Below are 26,315 nucleotides of genomic sequence, written 5' to 3'. Positions count from 1 at the left end.
ACACACACGCTCACAGAATGGCAGGTAGGAGGGAAGAGGTCCGTGTTGGAGACAGAGGCAGGAGAGGAAGGCAGACCCATGCAGGAAGATGACACCTCATTACCATAAGATAAATGACCAACTGGCTACTGTGCATGCAGCCAGATGCTCCAATGGGACAAGGCTGCTTAATGAGATGCCCTTTTCAAAATGTCATCCTAATCTTTTATTAGTTTAAGAAAGAAAATAAGACAATTAACATGCAACTCAAGGGGGAGAATTCAAGAGCATTCAGGGGATAGATTACTGCTTAAGTGACTTTCAACCAGTTCTGAAGAAGAGTTTTTCCTAAACTTCAGTCTTTTCAGCAGTCACTTTGTACATTAGTCAGCATCTCAATACTGCTAACAAAATTCCTGAGATAATCAACTTATAAAGAAGAAAGGTTCATTTTGGCTCACGGTTTTGGAGGTTTCAGTCCATGGTTGTATGGTTGCTTAGACTTGTGCTAAGACAGCACATCATGGGGGGGAGCACATGACGGAGCAACCTGTTCATCTCATGGAAGCAGAAGGAGGCAGTGGAAGGGACTAAGGTTCCATTGTCCCTTTCAGCGATGCACGCAGTGACGAAGATCTCCCATGGGCCCCTCATTCTAAAGGTTCCCCCACCTCCCAATAATGAAATAGGCTGGGAACCAAGTCTTCAATCTGTGACTCTTTGGAGGATACCCAGGATTGAAACTACTGCTCCCTGATTTTCACATTTTCTGCCTAACAGTTATATAGTTACTTCATAAGCTACCCTATGTTAACTTTCAAACTGTTCATTTTTTAAATTCAACTTCGTGTTACTGACAAGTCACTTTCATAAAGTTCAGTAATGTTAAATATTTTCCTAATTCTCAGTAAGAGGTATATGAATTAAGCATCCCTAATCTGAAATCTGATATTTCCCAAAATCTAAAACTATGAGAACTAACATGACAATCGAAATTTTTCAGATTTTCGAGCATTTTAGGATAGGGATACTCAACTGGTAAAGTCTATACAAATATTCCAAAATCTGATATACTTCTGGTCGTAAGCATTTCAGATAAAGGATATTCACCTTGTACTAAACAACTATTAAAAAATTATTTATAAGCATATTCATAATAGTTTAAATAATTACTAGAAGTTTTAAGTGTCTATGTTACCCCTAAAATCATATAAAATCCCCCAGAAAGAGATCCAAACTCAGAGAAGCTGTAGTACCAAAGAGAGGCCATATTCTACCTTGGAAAGCAAGAACATAATTCACTGGGATTAGTGAAGAGCAACTTGTGATTTTTCTGCTCTTCATAACTGAATCTTTCTTCAACTGAAACTTTATGTTGAATTCAAGAATATTACCTATATAGGAGCAGACCACCTTAAGATTACAGTGGGGAAGTTCCTTCCTTCACAATGCCGTCACTTTGAGAAGTCCCCTAATTCCCCTCCAGCAAACCCTTTTAAAAACTATTTTTAAAACCAGTGGTTTGGGAAGGAGGATGTGCTCTAGTGGGTGCATGATTGCCTAGCATTCATGATGCCCTGGTTTTGATCCCCAGCATCAGAAAAAAAAAGCAATGGTCCTCAGAATGTGGCCCATAAAGCAGCAGCTCCAGCAAAACCCCCCCACCCCCGGCCCCGGGAACTCAGTAGAAAGCATCAGATCCTACCTTCACACTACTGAATCAGGTCTGTGTTTTACAGCCTCTTCTGATACATAAATTGCAGTTTACTAATGAAAACAACCAGAGAAGGGGCAATTTGAGTTGCATCCTGAAGGAAGGGAAGGGATAAGCAAGAGAACAGATGAGCCAGCTAGTCTGGGAGAGAAACAAAGACAAAAGAAGGAAAAATGACAAAGGGACTTAGAGCAGAAGGTTCATCATGCAAAGTGCAGAGTGGCAGGATCAGCCTAGTTAGGGACATCTGGGTATAGCAAACACCAGGAGGGAGAGCTTACCCACTGGCCTCTGTGTATCCTGGAAAGTAGGCCTCTGTGTTCCTGGAATCCATGGGCCAAATGTAGAGGACAGAGAACCGAAGAGACCAGGCCACGTGTATTCTGACAAACCATATCCCTGACAAGAAGCACATGGTATCACACTGGCTTGTGTTTAAACAAGTGACTCTATCTCTTGCCTCTGTATATAGTGGACGCTTTCAGGAGATGGCTCCTGTTAAAGGTTGTGAGAATGTTTGGCAAACTTGAGTAGTGACAGGGGCCTGTAGAGGAGAGGAGGTGGAAACCAAGTTTCGGGGATAGCCAGGCAGTGTCCAAAGCTTAGGACTATTCCAAAGCAGTCCAGTATCTTCTTGCCCTGCTGGGGACAGTGGCTTGGTAAAAGGTGATGTTGGTAGTAGAAATCTGTAATCACCATGCTGAGTTATGAGATAGGAAAATAGAATTGCTGCCCACGAAAGCTCCCAGTAAACAGTTGAAGTTCAGAAAGTGGCCCTTGAAGACTCCAGACTCTTGGCCCAATCCATGGGAGGAGCTGAGTCACACCTGCCCAGCAAGCTTGACTTGAATTTTCAAGCCAAGCCTGGTGACAGATTCTTTAGCATCCTTCAGCTCACGATTATAAGGGGCCCCAGGCTCCAGAAATCCCATGTTAAAATAGTTTTGCTTCCTGATACAGTCCTCTGAGCCAGTCCTATTTTGGCCCTAGTACAGGTTCAATATCTTTCATCCAACATGCTTGAGACTAGAGGTGTTTTTTATTTCAAATGTTTTCATATTTGTGGATATTTGCATATACATACTTGGGATGGGATCCAAATTTAAACATGAAATTCACTTGTGTTTCATATAAATCAAATACGTAGTGCCTAAAAGGAATTTTAAATACTCTTTTTACTGTGCCTGTGCTTTGACTATGACCCATTACCTGAGGTCAGGTATGGAACATTTTGCTTGTGACATATTGGTGTCAAAATTTTTCAAACTTTTTTTTTTGGAGTATTTGGATCTTGTATTTTTAAATTAGAGCAGCTCAACCTGTAGGACTGTCTTCCACTCATTGATTTGGTAAACACTCATCAGGCACCTTATTTGGAGCAGGCCTAGGCCAGAGATAGGAACACAGGATTAAATACACACAGCCCAGGGGAAAAGACACACATATGAACCAGCAGTAGCAGAGTCACACATGCAATGGAGACACCAGCATTGTGCTGTGCAAATGTTTTGCATGGAAGACCAGGAAAGAGTCCCCGGAAGGGATAATGTTTGTGTTGCGGGTTACCATACACTGAGAAGCATTTCCATAGTCTAAAAAGGGGAGAAACCCTGGGGAGGAAGGTACTTCATCAGTAGAAGCTGTACTAGAAGACCCTTGGGTTAAACAAGGGCACAGGCTGAGCTGTCAGCAGCTGAGGGGATCAGGAGGCCATTCTAGAAAAAAACAAAAATAAAGAAAGGAGATCTTCTCCTTAGAGTCACCTCAGTGACCTCCTTGCAACCCAGGAAGGCAACCTCAGCCTTGTGGTGACAGCCAGAAAGCCAAACCAGAGTCAACCTATTAGGGAAGTTGGGATCCTACGGACTTTTGCCCACTGAGGACCCCACAGACAACGCTGTGGTAAGGAAGACCAACCAGAGCCCCTGAAGAACTTAGCACCTGAAGCAACTGAGTCCCAGGGTCTTCCTCCTGCTGATACCTGCTTTTACTCAGCTATTCAGCTGTGGTAATGAGATGTGGTAAAGGCACATCAAGATCCCATCAGGTCTCCAGAGAAATACACAGAAAGGTCCTGAGCCCTGCCCTACCTCACAGTGAGACAGAGTTCTCTAATCCTCAGTAGTAAGGCTTGTTAGGAAGCATATTCATCAGGTTTCAAAGCCAAGGGACCAAGCAAGGAAAGTCATGGGGTAGCAGAGCTCTGAGTACGTTAGGGAGCACTGGAGGCTGCAGTAGTCCGAAGTGTACCGGCCACATACAGAGAGGGGCCGCTGACCTCATCCCCAACAGATACTGCCGTAGGGCAATGCAGATTATCAAGAGAAGCTAAAAAGACTGATTTTTGTGCGAAATATTCCAATTTTTAAATATCTGGCATTTTAAAAAAGCAAGCAAGCTCTACCTGGCACAGAGCATGTTTCTGGAGTCTTAATTACCACAATTCCATTTACTGCGAGATCTTTGTCTCATCTGAGCTTCAGCACAAGCCCCAGGCAAGCAGCACCACTCCTCTTTGAGGGATAAGGAGTCTGATATTCAGAGAAAGATACTAAGTGGCAGAGCTGAGGTTTAAACCCAGGTCAGGGGCTGGGCATATAGCTCAATGGCATAGTGCCTGCCTGGCAAGCACAAGGTTATGAGTTTGAAAAAAAATAAACAAAAACCTCCTAAACCCAGGTCAGGCTTCCACCAAATTGTGCTCTGCGGACTCCGCCACCCTACCCTGTGGGCACAGCCTCCTTATTGGCCACAAGGCTTAAAGAGGGCAGGAGAGCACAAGAGTCAAGCTGTGATTCAACTAAACTGCAGGCACTTTTTTGTTCTTGTGGGGCTTTACCACCACCTATTGGTCGTATTTGGCATCCAGGTGAGACCCACCAGCACCTGGAGGAATGACCACCCTCATAATCCCCCTTTTTTGAACAATGGCATAGGGTCCTGTGGCTAAGAGATGGGACCAAAGATTGCACTGGACACTTAAGTCTCTTGTTTCCAAATAGCAAAAGAACTGTGCCTCACACCTATGAGTGTTAAGGCTAAATGAGAGAAGTCAGGTACCTTTGGTACCTTTGCATAGAGCTCCCGGCTCTTCCCAAACACTGAACACATGTTTGCCCACCGTTGTTACTAAAAGCACAAGAGAAGTTAATGCCAACATGACCAGAGCATGTGGTCATGCCAGCCCAGGAGGAGCCATCCAGCCCAACTCTGCCACCTTCCATGCTGTCTCCCTGCCCTTCACACCGCCTCAGTCTGACCCACTAGAGAGTGAGAAGGACCCCAGGCATCCTTCTTTCCCCTCAATTTGAAATCCTCAAATATCTCTCAAGGAGACTAATTTCTGGAGCTAGGCAGTATACTGTGACCATGTCTTTTAATGCAAACAACAAGGTTTCATTTGTTTCTCTTGTTTTATACTTATAGAGTCATTCTTCCCATTGGTATTTTATTTCAAAGGCCAACACATTTTTTAAGACAAATAGAATGGAGTCATCCTGATCTGGAGATGGTGGTAATCAGAGCTTTCAGCCCTGCTACCCCAAACCTCCAGGGATCTACCATGTGAAAAGCACTAGCTTTAAGCACCATTTCCAGGAAACTCTGGTTAAGCTGAGCCAGGAACAAAGTGACCCATTAACCATGACTGATTGGTACAGACGAAGTTACAGAGGCTTTGATTTGAAATCCATCTAGAATTTGAGCTTCAGTTCCATCACTTCCAAACGTCCTGTTCTTGGTCAAGTTCTTTATGTTGCTTCCCTGTAACATGGGGTTCACAAGAGTACACTCCTCAGAGATGGTAATGAACCAGTGAAATATATAGAAACTCAAAACCTTGAGCAGCTGTAAGGTTGAAGAATCAAGATACAGGTTCTACTATGGTCCACTGACTTACTCCACCAGCCAGAGCCTTCAGAGGTCATGCACCAGGGCCTGGGCTAACCCAGGAGTTCAGGAGACAGAGAATGGAACCAGCATCCAGGAGGATCTGGTGTGAGTGTTCATTCTACTTGTGTGCATCTAGAATGGAAACAGCCACCCTCCTCCCTAAACCTTAATTCTGGGAGTACCCACACCTCCCAGACCTGCAGCCATGCCCACAGCTCCCTTCAGGGCTGGCAGCTGGATCCCCATATCCCATGTGTTGAAGACCTGGCTGCCCCTCTGTGTTGCTACTGTGAGGCAATGGAACTTCAAGGAATTGAAGCCTGGAGAGAGGACATTGGGGCATGCCTTTGAAGGGGATACCGGGCACTGGCCCCTTCTCTTGTGTTTTGCTTCCTGGCTGTGATGAGGTGACAAGGCCTCCTCTGCCACATGCTCCCACCATAGTGTACTGTGCCACTACAGACCCAAAAGAACAGGGCTAAGTGACCATGGACTAAAATCTCAAAACTGAGAGCCCAAACAAACTTTTCCTCCATTATTGGTTTCTAATTTTAGCTTTCCTACAAATTTTGTCTCTGGTATATACTAGTTGGGTGATCTCATACAAAGCACTTAACCTCTCTAGGCATCAGTGTCTTTATCTGTGACATGGGGTCTCTGGTATTTAGAGATATCCCATTTCATAGTTGTGCCATTGAAATTATGCGACCCAGTTAGCATCCCGTCCAGCCCATTGTAAGCCCTTGGAGTGGCTGCTGAGACCAGCAGAGGCACCATGAAGAAGGTCAAACCTTTGCTCTGTCATTTATTAGCTGTGAAGTCTTGGGTTAACCATGTAACTTCTCCGAGCTTCCATCTCCTCATTTCTGTAATGGGAACAATAGACTTACTTGGCAGAAGTGTTGTAATTTCCCGAAATGTGGTACAACATGATGTTGGTGGCTCATGAGATGAATTTAGGTAGAAAAAAGACATGGTACTGCTATTTCAACTGAGAGAATTTACTTCCTATGCACTAGAAAAACTTAAAATCACACTAAAACCTTTTTTTCTTGAATAGTATCTGTAGAGCAGTACCAAACTTCTCTGCTTACTGATACTCAAAGGGGATATAGAAAATGCGTTAAATAAAGAATGTCCAGGTGACATGCAGATAGAGTCACAATAAAGAAGGTAACTGAAAGATAGATTGCCTAGTGCTATTTATTGACAATGCAAATACATGCTGATTACTAAATATAGTACCTGACACTAGACAGGATTTTGTAATAGAAGGAAAAAATACTACAAAGGATATTTTTGGGTCCACTAAAAAAATCTGAACAGAAGATAAAGAATGATATGTTTACTACATTTACCTGAGTTGTTAGCTATGCTATGTTTATTTGAGAGAATATCCCCATCTTCGTGAAGTGCACAGGGAGATATCCTAGGGTTAAGGACTATAATGTATGTATCTTTAAATGGCTCAGGAAATTTGTGGGTTGGGGAAATAAATGATGAAGCAAGTGTGGATAATAGGAGAAGCTGGGTTGTATTTGCTGTGCTACATCTTTGCAACTTATTTAAGTTTGAAGTTGTCTCCAAATGAAAAGTAAAAGCCAGACATGGTGGCATGTGCCTATAATCCCAGAACTCGGGATGCTGAGGCAGGATTGCCTGGAGGTCAAGGCTAATTTGGTCTATATAGTAAGTTCAAGGCCAGACTGAACTACATAGCAAGATCCTGTCTCAAAAGACAAACCAACAACAGAAAAAAAAAAATGTAAAACAAAATGCAAATGCTGCTAGGCAGGTCAGCATCCTGCCTGGCCATGGAAGGCACTCAGGAAGACCATCTGCTGTTTCCTTTCTTTCTTGCCTAGTGTGGAGACAGTAAATGATGGACAATTCCACAGCGTGGAGCTGGTGATGCTTAACCAGACCTTGAACCTGGTGGTGGACAAAGGAGCACCAAAGAGCCTTGGGAAGCTCCAGAAGCAGCCAGCAGTAGGCATCAACAGCCCTCTCTACCTTGGAGGTAACGCTCCCCAGAACCATCCTCTGGCCCCTCTCTGGTCCCCTTCTCAGCATCTGCACCCAGACCTACCGCCAAGGGCTCCCTACTCTCAGCTCAGCATCCACTGCCAAAGCCCATCAGATATTTCCTGGAGGAAGTAATGGCAAAGCTGATTCCTCAGAGGTTGAATATGCATTAGCCTTCATGGACACAAAAGTACTTTGGAGACAGACTTGGACAGGAAACAGCAGGACTCTTTGTGGGGACTTCAAGGTGCTTAGAGAGGTGCTGAGGCTGGGGGTAAGGTGCAGATGGGTTGGGGATGGTGAGAAGAGAAACAGCCGGAAAAGGAAACATGTCTGGGCTCTAGCCTGCAGGCAAGGGTCAGTCGATGAATGGGGAAGCTCAAGTTTGGGGGAAAAAAACACAAGTTGCTACCAGGCTAGCAAAGTCAGAGCTGTTTGTTCCACACAGGTGTCAGCAGTGACACCAAGAGATGTCCTCTAAGGGGCTTCCATAAATGTCCAAGAATCTGGGCCGGGGAATTAGCTCAGTAGCAGAAGGGCCTGCCTTGCAAGCACGCAGCTGTGAGTTTGGTCCCCAGTACCAAAAAAAAAGTTCAAAAATCTGCAATGTCAGGCTACTGCCCAGAGGCAGGAAGCCAGAAAATGCACCTGGCCCAGATCCAGCCCAGAAAGGACAGCTTCTCCCCAGAGGAAGGCTGCTGCTCCCCTCCCAGAACCTGCTCCAGGTATAGCCAGAGCAACCCAGAGTCCTCTGCTTCCAGCCTGCAGACTGGCCTCAGGCTCTCTGTGTATGAGATGGGCAGCTAACAGTACAAAGCGGGGAGAAAACACAAGTCGGACCCAATGGGAAAGCAAATCAGGTCTTTACCAACAGTCTCTCAAACATCCTGGAAAAAAGAGTTCACAGCACAGAGGACAGCAGTCTGAAACCTTGAACGCCAAAGTTCCACTAATGAAGACCGTTCCCCACATCACATCTACTCCCCCAAACTTCAGCTTGTTTTCCCTCAGAGCTCAGAGTAGAAGAGCTGGAATAAGGAGATGCCCAGACTCGGGAAATCAGCAGAGAAGGTTAGAGTACAGTCCATCCCAGGTCTATGAGGGATAGTGGTTCTCAGCTGAGCCAATCAGACCACATGGCAGTGGGTGACCAGACTAGGTCAAGTACAAGCGATAGACATTTGTGAGAAATTCTTTACATTTAAATTGTAGCAAGAAATTTAAAATTTTAAGTAGTCCTTTCACAGGACCCAGGATGCCTGTCCCTGTGTGGATAAGGCCCAGGTTTTGGGCCTTGATGTGAACACCAGAGGTCACAGGCTCTACACTAAGAAGGAGGAGTTCAAACCCTGAGGACGGCTGGGTGCTGGCTGTGACAAGCTGGGTGGGCAGGGAAGGACTTTTAGGCTGTCCTGAAACCTGTCTCCAACAGGCATTCCCACCTCCACGGGCCTCTCAGCCTTGCGCCAGGGCGCCGACCGGCCTTTGGGTGGATTCCATGGCTGCATCCATGAAGTGCGCATCAACAACGAGCTCCAGGACTTCAAGGCTCTCCCACCACAGTCGCTGGGGGTCTCTCCAGGCTGCAAGTCCTGCACCGTGTGCAAGCATGGCCTGTGCCACTCAGTGGAGAAGGACAGCGTGGTATGTGAGTGCCACCCGGGCTGGACTGGCCCACTGTGTGACCAGGAAGCCCGGGACCCCTGCCTCGGCCACAGGTCAGTGTCCTGCAAGACCCAGACTCCCTATGTACATGCTGTCTCTGCCCTTGCCTGAGGAGGGAGCGCTGATGGAGACAGAGGCATTAGGATCACACTGAGGAAACTGCTGCAGAAGTTATAAATCTCAGCAGCTGGTCTCACTCAGAGACATCATCATGCGCAGACTCTTGTCTTTACCAGGTGGCCTGAAAACTTATCCAGAGCTGCCCCAAGCTTTAGGCCACCTCTGTGTGACTAAAGAAAGGTGTCCCTTTGGAGAGGTAGTGCCCACATGCACTTGGCACGGCAACTAGAATTAGGGTGAATTTTAGTCCCTTGGCTATTGCCCTGAGTGAGACTGCAGAGCTGCATGAGCATACACAGCTGAGTCGTGTTTAGTGGTTTAGTCATTCATTATTCATTGAGCAAATATATATTGAGGGCCCAAGCCCTCACGCCTGTAATCCCAGCACTTGGGAGGTTGAGGCAAGAGGATCATTGCAAGTTCAAGACCAGCCTGGATAACAAAATGAGCTCAAGGCCTGCCTGAACTGCATAGAGACACTGTCTCAAAAAAGACCAAAAAAAAAAAAAAAAAAAAAAAATATATATATATATATATATATATATATTTGTTTTTTGGAGAGCCCACTATGTGCTAGGCTCATGCTAAATATAAGAGATGCAGTATTCCTAATGTTAAGGCATCTAAATCAGTCAAAAATAACACAAGAGCCAAAACTGGTTATTTCGTTGGCTGAACAAGCTGGAAAATAATACTTTGGATCAGGAAGGGAGGAGAGCTATAAAGGGTTTGCACCTCCTGTTGCTTCTGAGTATGTGTGACTCTAGAATTAACATGAATCCTACCTCTGAATGTCATCCCAGTAGGGATGTTTTCAGATTTTGGAATTCTTGCATATATACATAATGAGATACCTTGAGGATGGGACCAAAATTCTCAACATGGAATTCATTTGTTTCCTATCCAGCTTATACACATAACATGAAGGTAATTGTATGCAAGATTTTTAGAGCATCTACATTTTGACTATAACACATCACATGGGGTCAGGTGTGGAATTTTCCACTTGTAGTATCATATTGGTGCTCAAAAATTTTGAACTTTGGAGCATGTTGGATTTCAGATTTTGGATTAGGAATCACACCCTGTAGTAGTAATAGCCTTCACTATCATTTAAGACGGTGAAGCCATTAAAATGTTTACAGAAAGTTTATATTCTTCCAAGCAGCAGCTTGCCACTTGGATGCATGAGTGCTGGTTTGTGTGTGCAAAAATAGCTCCTATTGTGGTTGAAGGGCCTACAGCTCTTGCTTGGTTTAAGCCTGGTTCATGGCTGGGGTGGGAAAAGAGAGCCTCTAGCACCACTGACTCTGGTCTCGTTCCTCCCGCTTTCTCCACCTCTTTGCCCCCAGCTGCAACCACGGGAGGTGTGTGGCAACCGGGAACTCATACGTCTGCAAATGTGCTGAGGGCTACGGAGGGGCTTTGTGCGACCGCAAGAATGATTCTGCCAGTGTGTGCTCAGCCTTCAAGTGCCACCATGGACAGTGCCAGATCTCAGATCAAGGGGAACCCTCCTGCCTGTGCCAGCCTGGCTTTAGTGGGGAGCACTGTGAACAAGGTGAGTCTAGTATCCTCATGGGGGTGAGGAGAAACAAGAGTGGTCCCATAATCACAATACCTACGCTTCAGGGCTGCCTGTGCCACATAGATGATGCATAGCCTTGGTGCTGTCACTTTTTAAGCCTCAATTCCCTCATCTTGAAAATGAGGGCAGTATTATACCTTTTACTATCACATGTTTACTACTGCAATAACAAACTAGCTCTAAAACTTAGCACCTCAAACCACAGTAAACAATTTTTTTCATCTGATAAGGTTTTGATGGGTCAGAAATGTAAGGACAGTTTAGCTGGAGTCTCGCAAGAATACACTTACTAAAATGAAGGCTGCAGTTTTGTAGAAGTTAACATGAGACAGCAAGAGATGCTTCTAATGTGCTGCATTCCCATTGCGGTGGCTTTTGGCAGGAGGCCTCAGTTTTCCCCTGTGTATCTCTACATGGGCTACTTGGCAGTCCTCATAACAAAGAAGCCAGATCAAGAGAGCAAAAAGGAAGCCACAAGGTCTCATATGATCTGACTATGGGATTAACTTGCACTGTCGTCCCTAAATCACACTGGTTCCATGCATCAGTCACATTCAGTGAGGCAGGGACCACACAGAGGACAGACACCAGGAGGTGGTGGCCACTGGGAGCCACTTTAGAGCCTGACTACAATATTGCCTTGTAGGTTGTGGGGAAGAGGACATGAGATGTAAAGTTCATGACACCAGACACAGTGCTAAGAATCTGACAGCTGAACTGCATAACCTAGTTTCATGAAAACAAATCTAGATTAAGAGTCTGAAACTTGGAAGCAACATTGTCATGAGGAAAAAGAACAAGTTCTGTCGCATGGCACCCATGTGCCTAATAGAAACATATTTTTAACTGTCTGGGTCATAAGTTCTTATTCGATTCATAGCACCTTCTGCATCAGTATAATATAAAGACTAAGATTTGGTAAATAAAGGATTGAGACTCTTGAGGAACATCAGCAAGATGGCTGGCTAGAGATGGCTAACAGAAGCATCCCTTAACACACTAAAGAGCCCAACCAGCAAACAGACAATTACATTTGACTGGCATCTCTAAAAGAGTGCTGGAATACAGTAAGAGAGCAGGGAGACCCTCCGACCATAGATACCCAAGGTGGCAGCAGGCGAGGAGAGTGGATCACCCCATCTTCACACTGGCTCAAAGACAGGAGGGACTTCTACTTGCAGGGAAAAGACGAGAAGTGTCCCCCAAACACACACACACACACACACACACACACACACACACACACACACACTGACACCACCCCCGCCACCATACACCTGACACCACAGGCACTGCTAACGTATGTCATGAGCTGTGGGCGCTGCGTCTCTCCATCCTTCATCAACCTTCACTCCTGTGAGTGAACAGTGCCATGGTGCCAGCCGCTTAAATCTAGAAAGAGTGGGACACCTGTGACCTTGATACCTAATCCCAACAGACACCCTGCACAGCAGGAGGCTGACCTGATCTGCTCCACATAACCCCTCAACCTGAAAACCAGTGAAGCTCCACCCTGACCACCACACACTCCAGCAGTATAGGACACTGAGGCACTCTGAAGCCGACATTAATTATAGCAGAAGAACCGCATGGAGACCACACTGTTGCATCCAGCTAAAACCAAAGCCAACACACCCCATCCAAATGACACCCTGGAGCCCACCTGCTGGAGGAAATCTTTCTCTACAATGCTACTCCATAAAACTAGAAGAGACAGACATTCTACCAGATACAGATATCAACATAAGGATATAAGAAACATGAAAACAAAGGAAACATGATGCCAAATGAACACAGGAATTCTCCAGTAACTGATTACAAAAAAATTGTGTGAAAGAAGAATTTGAGATAATGATCCTAAAGAAACTCAGTGAGATACAAGAGAATGTAGACTGATAATTCAATGAAACTTCAATTCATGACCTCAGAGATTCAATAGAGCCATAAAAGTGAAGGAAAAGCCTAACAGAAATATTGGAGCTGAACAATAAATGAAATTTAAAAATGTAGAATTTCAACAATAGATCAAGCATAAGAAAAAATGTCTAAATTTGAAGACAAGTCCTTTGATACAATCTAATCAGGGGGCCAAAAGGAAAAAAAGAATAAATCAAGAAAGGTTACTGAAGTAACAAGACACCATTAAAGAGGAAAATTATTACAGAATCCCAAGAGGAAGAAAAGAAAAAGAAGAACACTGAACACTTATTTAATGAAATAACAGCTAAAAATACCCAAATCATACAAGAGCGATGGATAACTACATTCAGGAAGCTGGGTCACTAGATTCTATCCAAAAGAATCCTCTCCAAAGCACATTTATAATCAGATTGTTAAATGCAAAGGCAAGGAAAAACATTCTACAAGCAGCAAAAGAAATGCAGTGAATCACATGAAATATTCCCCGAGACTATCCACAGATTTCTCAGCAGAAATTGGAGTTCAAGAACAAATGAGACTTGTTCAAAGTGCTGAACTCAAAACCTGCCAGCCAAAAACACTATATCCTGCAATGCTATCCTTCAGAATTAAAGAAGAAATCATCTTTCTCAGACAAGCAAAAGCTGAGATAGCATCACTAGACCAGCCTTACAGACATGCTTAAGAGAGTACTCCAACTAGAAGTGAAGAACAACTCCCTGGCAGAAGTTAATTTATAATCAAATTAAAAATAGGCCATTACTATTAATGATGGCATATAAATCTTCAGATCTATAGTACGAAAATTAAAAGTCAACGTGGTCAAGAAAAACTGTGGCTAAAATAAGTTGTTAAGAAATATAAAACAGGGGCTGGGGATTTAGCTCAGCGGCATAAGCACCTGCCTGGCAAGTGCAAGGTCATGAGTTCGATCCCCGGTACCAATAAATAAATAAATAAAACAGGGCTGGGAATTTAGCCCAGCAGCACAAGTGCCTGCTTGGCAAGTGCAAGGTTGTAAGTTTGATCCCCAGTACCGAAAAAGAAAGAAAGAAAGAAATGTAAAACATAAAAATGTAAATTAAGGCAACAAAGATATAAACTGTAGGAAGAAGGCAAAACTAAGTGATCAGCATTGTTACCAGCTGAAAATAGTTTATTATAACTACAAAATTCTTTATGATAACCCCACAATAACCTGACACATATACAGTTAACACTAGACACACAAATGAAAACCAGAAGAGAACCAAAGCTTAGCACTACAAAAAGACCACAAAGGTGCCAGGTGTGGTGGCACATACCTGTAGTTTCAGCACTCGGTAGGTTGAGGCAGGAGGATTGCTGAGAGTTCAAGGTCAGCCTGGACTGCGTAGTGAAACCCGTCTCAAAAAGACAGGAAAAAAAGAAAGAAAGAAAGAAAGAAAGACAAACTAAATAAAAAAGGAAAGAAGAAAGGATTTACAAAACAACCAGGAAGCAATTAACAAAGTGACAATAGTAAACCCTTACCTATCAATAATAGCCTTGAAGATAAATGGATTAAGTTCCCCAGTTGTGGCCCAGGGATGTATAGTAGCTCGGTGGTACAGTGCTTGTTCAGCATGTCTTAAGTTTCTCGGTTCAATCTTCAGCACTACAACAAGAAAAGATACAGAGTGGCTGAAAAGATTTATAAAAGAAGACAAGACTCTATGCTGCCTATGAGAGGCTTACTTTATCTGCAAGGAGACATAAAACCTGAAAGTGAAGGGGTGGAAAAGGTAGTCCATGCAAGTGGAAACCAAAAGTAACCAGAGTAGCCATATTAGATGACAGTGACTTGAAATCAAAAATCGTGGTGCACACTATAATCCCAGCACTTGGGAAGCTAAGGCAGGAAGACCTGGGTAAGTTCGAGGCCAGTCTGGGCGACATAGTGAGACTGTCTCAAAAAAAATCAAAAATTATAAGAGATAAGACCATTACATGATAATGTGAAAAAGGCCAATTCAGCCAGATAATATAACAACTATAAATATATGTATGTGAATATGTAAAGAATATATTAATAAATCTAAGAGAGAGACTGCAATAGAATCATAGTAGGGAAAGTCACCCCACTCTCATAAATAGGCAGATCATCCAGACAGAAACTCAACAAAGAACTGGAATTAAATGGAACTATACACCAAATGAAACTAGTGGATTTTTTTGTTTTGTTTTGGTCCCAGGGATTGAACTCATGACTGTGTGCTTGCAAGGCAGGCCCTTATGCCTTTGAGCTAAAGCTCCGGCCCCTGAAACTAATAGATATTTATAAAACATGTCACCGAACAACTGCAGAATGCACATTTTCATTAGCATATGGAACATTTTCCAGGATAAAGCATACGTTAAGCCACAAAACAAGTCTTAAATCTAAGAAGAAAGAAGTCATGTCCTGTATCTTTTTAAACCACAATCGTATAATACTAACTGTAGTAACTTTGGAATCTTTATAAATACACAGAAATCAAATAACATGTTTCTGAATAACCGATGGGCAAGTGAAAAAATTAAAAGACGAATTTTAAAATGTTTTAAGACAAAGAAGCCAACCAATAACACATATGGGTGGTGTTGTGGGGGGAAAGGAATCTCTCTCCATTGTTGATAGAAGTGTAAATTGGTACAATTGCTATGGAAATCAGTATGGCAATTCCTCAAAAAACTGAACTAGAGGTTCCATTTGACCCAACTATTGTGTTTTCCTACAAAAGTTAAAAGCATCATACCACAGTGATACGTACATTCCATGTTATAAGCAACACAGTTCATAACAGCTAAATCTTGGCAACAGCCCATATGCACATCAACAGATGAGCAGAAAAAGAAAATATAGGATTTATACATAATGAAGTGCTACTCTACCATAACAAAGGCTAAGCTTGAGTCATTGTTAGGTAAATGGATGTACTTTTTCATAATTTCCAGGGAAGTAAATCAGATGCACGGGTTTAAGTATTACATTGTTTCTCTTGTGTGAGAAACCCAAAGGGTAAATAAGGAGTAAAACAGGGGATAAATATTGGGATGTAGGAAAAACACATTCAGATGGGAAAGGGGAAAAGGTGGGAGGAGAGAAGGAAGACAAAAGGGACTTTTAAGAAACAGAAAGGCATGGTGATGCGTGCCTGTAATTCCAGCACTCAGGAGGCTGAGGGAGGAAACCGCAAGTTCAAGGCCAGCCTCAGCTACATAGTGAGTTCAAGGTCAGCCTGAACTACATACAGACCCCCTCCATCTCAAAAAGAAAAAAGCAAGTCAAAAATAGAAACAAAACTTTTGTAAATGAGGAGAAGAAAAGTTGAAGGGAAGAGAAAAGAATGGGGAAAAAAAGAAGATATATCATGCACAGGTACAAATTCCCTATGATGAATGTGATCATTATCTATGGTAACTGTGTTAACATAAAATAAAATGTCTTAAGACAACGAGAACACATCATACAAGACTCATACAGTACCGGAAAAGCTGCTCTAAAAGGGAAGTTTTTAGCAAAAACACCTACATGTTGTAAAGAAAAATGATCTCAAGTGACTTGACATTGTACGTCAAAGAATTAGAAAAAGAACAAATGAAACTCAAAACTAGAAGAAATAGACTATAAAACAGCACAAAATGTCAACCAAATTAAGAATTGGTTCTTTGAAAACTTCAACAAAGCTTTAAACAAGACTAAGAAAAACAAGAGAGAAAATAAAAATCAAAGGAGTCATTACAGCTGGTGCTACAGAAATGTAAGTATTCATAAACTATTATGAGTAACTATACATGAACAAATGGAATAACTTTGAAGAAATAAATACATTTCTGGATACATAATGTACCAAAATTGAATTATGAAGAAAGATAATCTGAACATTCCTATAAGAAATATGGAAACTGAGTCAGTACTAAAGTCTGACATGAAAGAAAAGGCCAGTATTAAGAAGTCTCTCATCAAAGAAAACGTCTCGTGGCTTCAGCACTATATTCTGTCAAACATTTAAAGAAAAGAACTAATGCCATTTCTTCTCAAACTATTCTAGAAAATTAAAGAGGATGGAATACGTCTAACTCGTTTCTACACCACCAGCACTTCCTTGAGACTGACAAACAACAAAAAAAGAAAAAGCTAAAGGCCAGTACCTCAAATAATCATTTCAATAGATGCATAAAACTGACAAAATTCAACATCACTTCATTATAAAAACTCTCAAGAAGTTAGTTATGGAAGGCATGTATCCTGACACGTTAAAGCACTGTATGACAAACCCACAACTAACACTGTATAGAGATGAGAGACACTGACAGCTTTTCCTCTAAAATCTGGAGGATGCCCACTTTCATTACTGCTATTTGACACGGCGCAAATAGTCACAGCCAGAGCAATAAGGCAAAAACACATACAAAATGAAAAAACCATTTAAATTATTCTTATTTGCAGATGACATGATCTTATATGTAAAAAGCTCTAAAACTTCCATACACATGCAAAAAAAAAAAACCTAGAAAAACTCAATTTAGTAAAGTTTTAGAATTCAAAAGCAGGATGCCATAATCAATAGTATTTCTATATTCTCATACTGAATTATAAAAAATAAGAAAAAGAAATTTTAAAAAGCAATTCCATTTAAATAGTTACCAAAAAAAAAAAAAAAGACGTAGCATATAAACTTAACCAAGGAAGTAAAAGATTTCTACATGGGAAAAAATCCCATGCTCATGGATTGGAAGACTTAGATATTGTTAAAATATCCATACTACCCAAATCATTCTACAGTTTCAGTGCAATCTCTATCAAAATTTTAATGACATTCTTCAGGAAAAGAAAAAAATCCTAAAATTAATGTGGAACTGCAAAAGACCCTGAGTAGCAATGCAATCTAAGGCAAAAACAGCAAAGCAGAAGCATTGCTGAATCTGAATTCAAGATATACCACAAAGCTACAGTAAATATAACAGCATGGCACTGACATAAAAGCAGACACAAAGAATAGCCCAGAAATAAATCCATATATCTATAGCCAGCTGATTTGTGACAGAAGTGCCAATAAATACACATTGGGAGAAGGACAGTCTCTTTAATTAATAGGTTTGGAAAAACCTGGATATCCACATGGAACGGAGTGAAAGAAGACCCTTTGTCTTTCCATATAAAAAAATCAACTCAAAATAGATCAAAGACTTAAGAAAAGATACTATAAGACTAAAACATAAGATCATAAACCATTCATAATATTAGACTGAGCAAGGATTTTTTTATAAGAACTCAAAAGCATAGGCAACAAAGCAAAAATAGATAAATGGGATTACAGCAAATTAAAGAGCATCTATACAGCAAGGAAAACAACAGAGTGAGGAGAGAACTTACGGAGAGAAAATACTTGCAGCCTATATAACTAGAAATTGTTTTATCCAAAACATAAGGAGAGAGAGAGAGAGAACATGAGGAGCAAGAGCACAAGCTCAGAAAAAAGAAAAGAGGGAAGAGAGGAAGAGAGAAAAGGGGAGGGAGGGAAAGGAAAAAGATCTATTTGCAAATGGGCAAAAGACTTGAATAGCTGTTTTTCAAAAGGCATACAAATGGCAAGAGGCAACAGCATCCACTAATCATCAGGGAAACAAATCAAAGCCATGATGAGATGTCACCTCGCACCTGTTGAAATGGCGACACACTGACAGGGAGAAAACAACATGCATACACTGTTAGTGGAGAATATAAAATCGGAAAAATTGAATAATTAAAAGTAGAAATTCTGGGCAAGAAATTTAGCTCAGTGGCTCAAGTGTTTGCCTGGTAAGTGCAAGGACATGAGTTCCATCCCTGGTACCAAAAAAACAAAAAAGAAATACCAAATGATCCAATCTTACTATTTTACATATGCAAAAGAAGTAAAATCAGTATATCAGATATCTATATTCCCATGAGTTTTGCAGCATTCATTCAACCATTTACAATAGCCAAGTTAGAGAATCAATTTATGTCCATCAAAAGATAAATATGTAAAGAAAATACATGTTTTAGATACATATGTTATATACACAGTGGAATACTACTCAACCATAAAAAGGGTGAAATCCTGTCATTTCTGACAATGTTGATAAACCTAGAGGACACTATGTTAAGTGAAAAACCCTAAAACAAAAATACCAGTATTCAATATTGTATGATACACCAGTGTTACTAGAGCCTGGGGAAGGGAGGAGAAATAGATGATAGGGAGATATTGATGTTCTGCTGTATCATGGGATGACTGTAATGTGTATTTCAAATATATATGATTTTGAATGTTCTTACCACAAATACGTTTGAGATGAAGATAGGGTAATGACCCCTATTTGATCATTCCGCCACGTGTACTATAACACAACATCACCCGTTGCACCTTGTAAGCATATGCAACTGTTGTCAACTAAAATTTTCAAAAATAAGAAAACAAAGATCCTGAAAGTATAGACTTTTAACAGAGCAAAAACTAATTTAGAGGTGAGACACCTTGAGGGTAGGCAGTGACCACCTGGAGACTCTGGAGCAGAGGAAGCCTGAGCAATCAGCGGATTCTTCTTCCTTGCCGACTCCTCTTCCTTTTCTTTTGCAGTTTGGGTCCTCAGGACACCTGCACCTTGCACGTGTTCTTACAGGTGTGTCCAAGCCCAGAAGCCACTTGCTCTCTCTTTTTTCAGTTTTATAACAAATCATAAAGTTTTATGACTGATAATATTAAGTATATGTTTTATATGCCGCCCGACACAGTTCTCCATTCAGTGTGGCTCAGGCAAGCCATATGTTAGTGACACCAGATACAGTCCCTATCCAGTCCTCTTCCTGCCAACAGGTCAACAGAGGACAGGCATTTGGTATAAACGTGCTCATAAACCTCAGATTGCTTCCCCCAATCGTGGTCACTTTATTGTATCCTTTTGGGTTGGGCCCCAAAAAGGAAAATTAAAGTTGAATTACCTTAAAATTAAAATGGTTTCCATCTCACCTTGCAGGTTTTTAATCCTACACGGACACTGCCACCAGCTAGATGCTAGGCCGGCCACCCTGTCTCTCAAGGACTCCTTCACATTACACACTCAGATAAAATACTGTTCTTAACCCAAACTGCTCATTTTAAAAATTTTACTAACTATTTTATTTTGAAATAGCTTCAGACTTATCGGACAATCATCAGGATAGTCACTCCCTTCCCCTGGGTGTTTGTATTGTGCAGTACTGGGGATGCCATCTAGTGCCACATGTACACTTGGCAAGCACTGTGCCCCTGACTATGTCCCCAGCCCTCCGATTGTTACCATGTTGTAACACATGTGGTAACACATGCGGTAACACAGTTGTACTCTTTCTCCGCCATTGTTCAAGCTGTCATACACACACAACCATTATCACAAGACTCTGTGTGAAACTTAACTTCATAATTCTAAAATTTTAACACAGCTCTCATGCATCGTATTAAAATACCTGACTTTAAAAGGCATAAGGCAGAGCCAGGAATATAGCTCAGCAGCACAGCACATGCTTGGCAAGTGCAGGGTCCTGATTTTGATTCCCAGTGCCAAAATAAATAAAATGAAATGCATAGGGCCCTTTCTCCTTTAGCCTCCTCTGATGTACGTAAGAGCCTGTTAATCAATAGAATGATGTGTCACCATTTTCCGGGCAAGGAAACAGACTCAGGAGTGACCAATGATCTGCCCAGACAGAGCCGAGGATCCTGGTTGCAAGTCCACTACCACCCTAATCGGTGCCTTATGCCAGATGTTCTCTCAATGTCATAAGGACAGTAGAAAGCTGAAAGTGGACAGTATTCAAGCAGACCTACGGGCCCCCCTTCCTTGCTCTCTAGCTTTTCCTAGAGCTTCCAGAAAAGCTCATCCCTGAAGGCCCTTTATACCTCATCAACACTCGCTTCTTACTCAGATTGCAAAGCCATACATAACACCCTCCCAAGAATCCTCCTTGGCTCTCAGCCAGGTCAAATTCCATTGCTCTGCACTCTCATATAAATATGTCCCTTTCTTCATAGCATCTACCCTTCTCATTACAGATACAGTCACTTAGATAGTCATATAATTAGCACCATATTGTAGCCCAAGCGAGACAGGCTACTGAGGGTAGTGGAGTCTGGGCCAAACTGGGCATCTCCTTCTGTATCCAAAGCACTCTGGCTGCCTGTCACTGAAATGCAAGCAGGCAGGCTCAGTTTTGCCAGATATCCTGGTTTTCAAAGAAGCCAAAGATTCAAATTCTTAAGTGAGATCCCCTGATTTTTTTAAATGTTGGTATTTACTTTACTTTTTAAAGAACATATAGGGTAATCAAAACTTGCCTGGGGACAGGATTTAGCATACAGGCTCATAGTTTGCCTCATCCCATCTGGACCTTAACCTTGTGGAAAGAAAGGACCAGCTTGCAGCTGACTGCCAGCATACCCTCAGGGCTTCATTATAAGCCTGGCACAGAGAAAGCACTCAACATACACAAACAGTTGAGTGGACGGATGGGTCAGTGAGCGGGCGGGTGGACGCACAGATAGACCAGGAAATGAGTAAGTCCTCGTGGTCTTCAGACCACAAGAGTTTCAGACACCCTGCCTAGGAATTATTCATGCCACCTGCACCACCAGTGCCATGACACTACCTCTTCTGCCCTCTGCAGAGAATCCGTGTCTGGGGGAGGTTGTCCGAGAAGCAATTCACCGTCAGAAAGGTTACACGTCATGTACCACAGCCTCCAAAGTGCCCATAATGGAATGTCGCGGGGGCTGTGGGTCCCAGTGCTGCCAACCCATCCGTAGCAAGCGACGGAAATATGTCTTCCAGTGCACAGATGGCTCCTCATTCGTGGAAGAGGTGGAGAGACACTTAGAGTGTGGATGCAGCCCATGTTCCTAAGCCCCTCTGCCCGCGGGCCCACCCACCGCCTCTCAGACTCCAGCTTGGTGGGGCTCGGGACAGCCACGGGGGCCCCTTAAAGATTCAGAATGAAGGAGAGGAAGAAAAAAAAAAAGAGAAGAGAATATTAAGTATATTGTAAAATAAAAACAAAAAATAGAACTTATTTTTATTATGGAAAGTGACTATTTTCATCTTTTATTATATAAATATATCACACCGTCTGAGTATATGTACCATATAGTGAGTTATTTTTACTGTTTTGTGATGTGTAATTTTTTGTTTTTATAAACAGCTGTTTTAAAATTTTAAGACAAAAAAAGACAAATAAAAAATGTTTTAAACAAAAGGATAAAGAATAAAGAAATGAGAGCCTGTCTGAGGGAGGAGGAGGAAGTTTTTCATGATTGTGAGGCACTCACATGACAGCAGAAACCAGGACCTGCTTACTGAGCTCAGGAAAAAGGAGGAAGAGGAAGACAGAGAAGGCAAACACTGTTCTTGGTTTCTTCTTTTTAACTCCTTTTTTTCTCTGACCCTAGAAGCACCCAGTTTTTAAAGGTTCTGGTTGTCTCTCTCCATGATGCCCATTGCTTCCAGGAGAAGGCAACCCCAGCCTTCCCAAATCTTACTGCAGCTCAAAACAATTGCTTTCTGTCTGCCGTGGGCACGCTGCAAGGTCTGGGCCACCAGAAGACCCTCTTTCCCCTTCCTCGAAGGCCCTGGTTTCCATTAGCAACCTGACCACCTAGATCTTGCCAAACAAGCCTATTATACCAAATGTTAAAATAGCTGTGCTTTTGTCTGTAAAAAGAAGGTACTCTTGGGTGAGGTGAAGGAAGAGGGTTAGGGTCACACAGCTCCCTTGGCCCCTTCTTTCCCTCCAGTTAATTTCGCATTGGAGTGAACACCAGGAGAGCAGACAGTCTGATTGATGCTGGCGTGAAGGGCCAGGAGCCAAGCCTGCGTGCAGTACTGGGATGGCCAACAGGACCTCCAGGCCACCATCACAGTGACAAACTGCCCATCTGCAATGCTGTCCAGTGCATATCTGAACTCTACTCTCCTCCTGTCCCTGGGGAGAGTAAAGCAATGAGCCCTGTTTCATAGATAAGGAAACCTAGGCTCTGTAACATGCCAGAACCCATCCATCTGCTATGTGGAGGACCCAAAACTGGAATCCAGATGCAAAACTCTAGATTCTCCTCTAGAATGGCTGAATGCAGGAGATTCAGGCAGGTTAAGCTCATCAATACAGCCCTAAGTAAAAGAGAAAGCAGATACCTTCTCCTCATTCTTTCCCTTTTTATTCTCCCTTTTATTCAGAAAAATACTAAATAGAACACGGACTTGGGTATCTAGGAAACATGAGTAAAGGCAGCCTGTCCAGCCTCTGACCAGTTCTTAAATGACCTACCCTGTCCCTGTCACCCTACATCTCTCCTCCACCTTCATTTGCCCCCGGAACCCCATCAGTTAGTGCATGTCACCCCGGAGCTCAGCTCTTCCCACCACTGCCTGGCTCGCATCATCCAACCCTCCTCTGCTTTTATCTCAGCAAGGACAGTTTGGAATCTTTCAGCTCTGAGTGTCCCCAGAACAGCTTTGTTGCTCTGTGGGGACCAATGGTGGGCCAAAGACTCAAGAGGGGAAAAAAGAAAGATAGAGGAATAGAAGGCAAGGTGAAGACAAGCAGGGAGGGATTTGCTAGAGAAATTTACTTTAAAATATGCATGTGGATATGTATCATGTTCTGGGTTCTGTATCTTATTATGGATTTGTTTAGAGACTTCTTTAGCATTAGCTACATTATATCAGATATTCTATTTACTATATATATTTATATACATTCAATTCTAAAAGTAATCTTACGTTAAAAACATTATTGATCCATTTTACAGTTAAGCAGACTGAAACACAGAGAAGTTAAGGAATTTATCAAAGAGAAGATGCTAATAAATTGCAGAGCTAGGATTTGAACACAGGTTGTCAGGCTCTAGAACTTGCTCACTTAACCATTAAAGTGCTCTGCTTCTTTTGAGAGAGAAACATATCCCTCCTTTAAGGATCTTACAGTCTGAGGCAGGAACAGGGATGAAAATGTACAATTACGTATTCCCTGATGGCAGTTTAAAGTGCTGTGTAGAGGAGGGAATTTCCAATCCTGGGTCTTGAAGGTTGAACAGCAGTTTGCCAGAACCAGGAAGGAAAGATGAATTTTCCCTGGAACAGCCTAATAAACAGCAGTAAAACATGAAAAGGTCTGACATGTTTGCCAGCCAGAGGTCCTAGCAAGAATACGAGATGCACACTGGGAAACAGAAACAGGGTAGATGTGAAGGCAGAGTTTAAACCACAAAGAGCTACACGTGCCAGGCCAGGCCAGGAAGAGTCAGAGTTTCAGCAGAGGAAAAGCAAGACAAGGTCTGACGGGAGACACAGCTAGTAGCACCCGAAGGAGCGTCTCTAGCACCCGAAATGGCCTCAGCGCGGTAGGTGTTCACTCTGTGGCTAGAAAACACTGATTTCAAGGTGAATCCCAAGTCTTCTTGGCAGCTCAGCTTAGTCCCACAAAGGGAGAGCTGGGATCTGGCTAACACCCCTCCCCTCACCCACGCACCCCCACCAGCCCTGGCAGGTCCACCCGATCCTGATTGACTACCAACACCCTTAGCCAGCCTCTCTCCACCCAGTGCAAAGTCCAGTCAGCTTCCTACTTTAAGAGCCTCACCCAGGGCCTCTGGTGTCCTGGGAGGACTTGCCAGGCTGGTGGCTTTCCCTCTACTTCCCCAAGGATCTTAAATCCTCCCTCTTCCACGCACCTTGTGGGCTTATTCCTGAATCCAGCTACAGTCCACCAAAACAGCAAAAAGTCCTGATTCTATCTTGGTGCAGCCTGCAGGGAGTAGATTTGGGGCCTTCCCCTCAATTTTGGAAGCATTAACTTTAAGAAATGTCAAATGCAAAGAACAATTTTTAAAACTCCTTCCCAAAATGAAGTATCTCTAACAAAGTTAAAAACTCACTATGTCCTTGAATAGTGAAAATTCTCAGTACAGAAAACCCATGGACAGGAAGGCATCTGTTGGTTAATTTGCACCCTATAAAGTATGGTTTAGTGTTTGTGTAGATGCACATGTGCCGAAAGGGGCTACTCAGCTCTTTCCCCTGAGCAGCACTAGGAAAGGAGAAAGTCACTTGAGAGCCCCTCAAGTACCTGATGAAATGATGTATTTAAAAGCTCTGTAAAATATAAACTAAAAACCTGAAATGTAAGATGTTGTTATTATTGTTGTTATTGTTGCTATGACTGACATGCCAAAAGCCCTTTTAAAAGATAACTTTGCCTTTTCAGTCTCATTAAAAGGGATCTGATGCTTCAGAAAGATGAAGACCTGACAAGGGGGAAGGAAGCAAACGGCACAGATAGTAAGGCAGACCTCCCAAGGCCAGAGAAAGAAAGGCAATAGCAACTGGGTGACCCTCAGGCAATCAGAAATGGCCAAGTCAGGAATGCAGAGACAAAGCTATCCCCAAACTGCACCCTGAGGCCAGGCAATCACCCATTTTCTCTGCTGGAAGCAGAAGGCCAAAGCAGCAAGTGACCTGATCCTCAAAGACTGATAGGATCTCAGATATTACAGTTCAAGGAACCATGAGTCACTTGAGACAGAAAATGAAAAAGTGACTGTATCACAGGCCAAAGTCATGCAGTCAGCTAATTAATGTCAGAGGTGGAGAGACACCCAGGTGTCAACACAGGCAAAGCACTCCAGTTGCATCATAGTGGACATGTGGGCAGACAGAAGCCTGGTATAGATCTTGCAACCCCAAAAAGCATCCTCCATCTTCTGCAGTTCGTATCCCCAGTGCAGTCTCAGACATCCCGGGAGCTGGAGGCACAGTCTGCCTTGGTGGTATCTGCCTTGGTAGTTTCCACCAGGGAACAACTGGTCAAAGATGCCAGCTGTCAGGACCAGGAAAGGCAGAACGGGGCATTTGGCAAAGCTTATTCTCTAACTCAACAATAGATTCAGTAGGAAATTTTAAAGACTTCTTAAAGCAGTGTTATAGTGCTCCTTTCCCAGAATGGAATAATGTACATTTGCATTTTTTTCTCAACAGATTGTCATATTCTGATATCATTTAAATAAATGGGTGAGTCACGAAGGGGCTACACAATGCTCTTGTGAATACTGCAACTCTGCCCTGCTGTATGTGTGTTTTATTTTCATCCCTGATTTTCATTTTCCTCTGAGTAGGGTAGTGAACCTACGGCTTGCTTGCCACCAAAAGCTGTTTCTTACAGCAAAAGCTCTGAAAGTTTTACCATCACTCCCCTAGGACAAAGAGTCTTTACTCCTGGGTTTTGGGCAACTGTGGTATAGAATCACACTCCTTGTTTGGGTCCTGTGACTAGGTCAGCTAGGTCATTACATGAATTGGTCACTAAATGAGAACTGTACATAGTAGGTATATTAAATATACAGAACAAAGAAATGATCAAAG

The 26,315-nt window shown here is 42.6% G+C and overlaps 1 protein-coding gene across 1 annotated transcript in view; it reads left to right on the top strand.

Moving 5' to 3' along the window:
• Positions 1-26,008, top strand: part of Slit3 (slit guidance ligand 3) — a 590,749-nt gene extending 564,741 nt beyond the window's left edge. The window contains exons 33-36 of the mRNA XM_003473328.5: positions 7,450-7,604; positions 9,042-9,327; positions 10,747-10,955; positions 21,571-26,008. Coding sequence (XP_003473376.2) covers positions 7,450-7,604; positions 9,042-9,327; positions 10,747-10,955; positions 21,571-21,806 — 886 coding nt within the window. The 3' untranslated portion in view covers positions 21,807-26,008. The remainder of the gene's footprint in view (positions 1-7,449; positions 7,605-9,041; positions 9,328-10,746; positions 10,956-21,570) is intronic.
• The last annotated feature ends 307 nt before the right edge of the window (positions 26,009-26,315 follow it).

Source organism: Cavia porcellus, unplaced genomic scaffold, assembly GCF_034190915.1.
Source record: "Cavia porcellus strain 051 isolate PalLab524CR breed Dunkin Hartley unplaced genomic scaffold, mCavPor4.1 scaffold_19, whole genome shotgun sequence".
Classification (NCBI taxonomy): domain Eukaryota; kingdom Metazoa; phylum Chordata; class Mammalia; order Rodentia; family Caviidae; genus Cavia; species Cavia porcellus.
The sequence above is the reverse complement of the archived record's forward strand: the minus strand, read 5'-3'. Positions and strand labels throughout refer to the sequence as shown.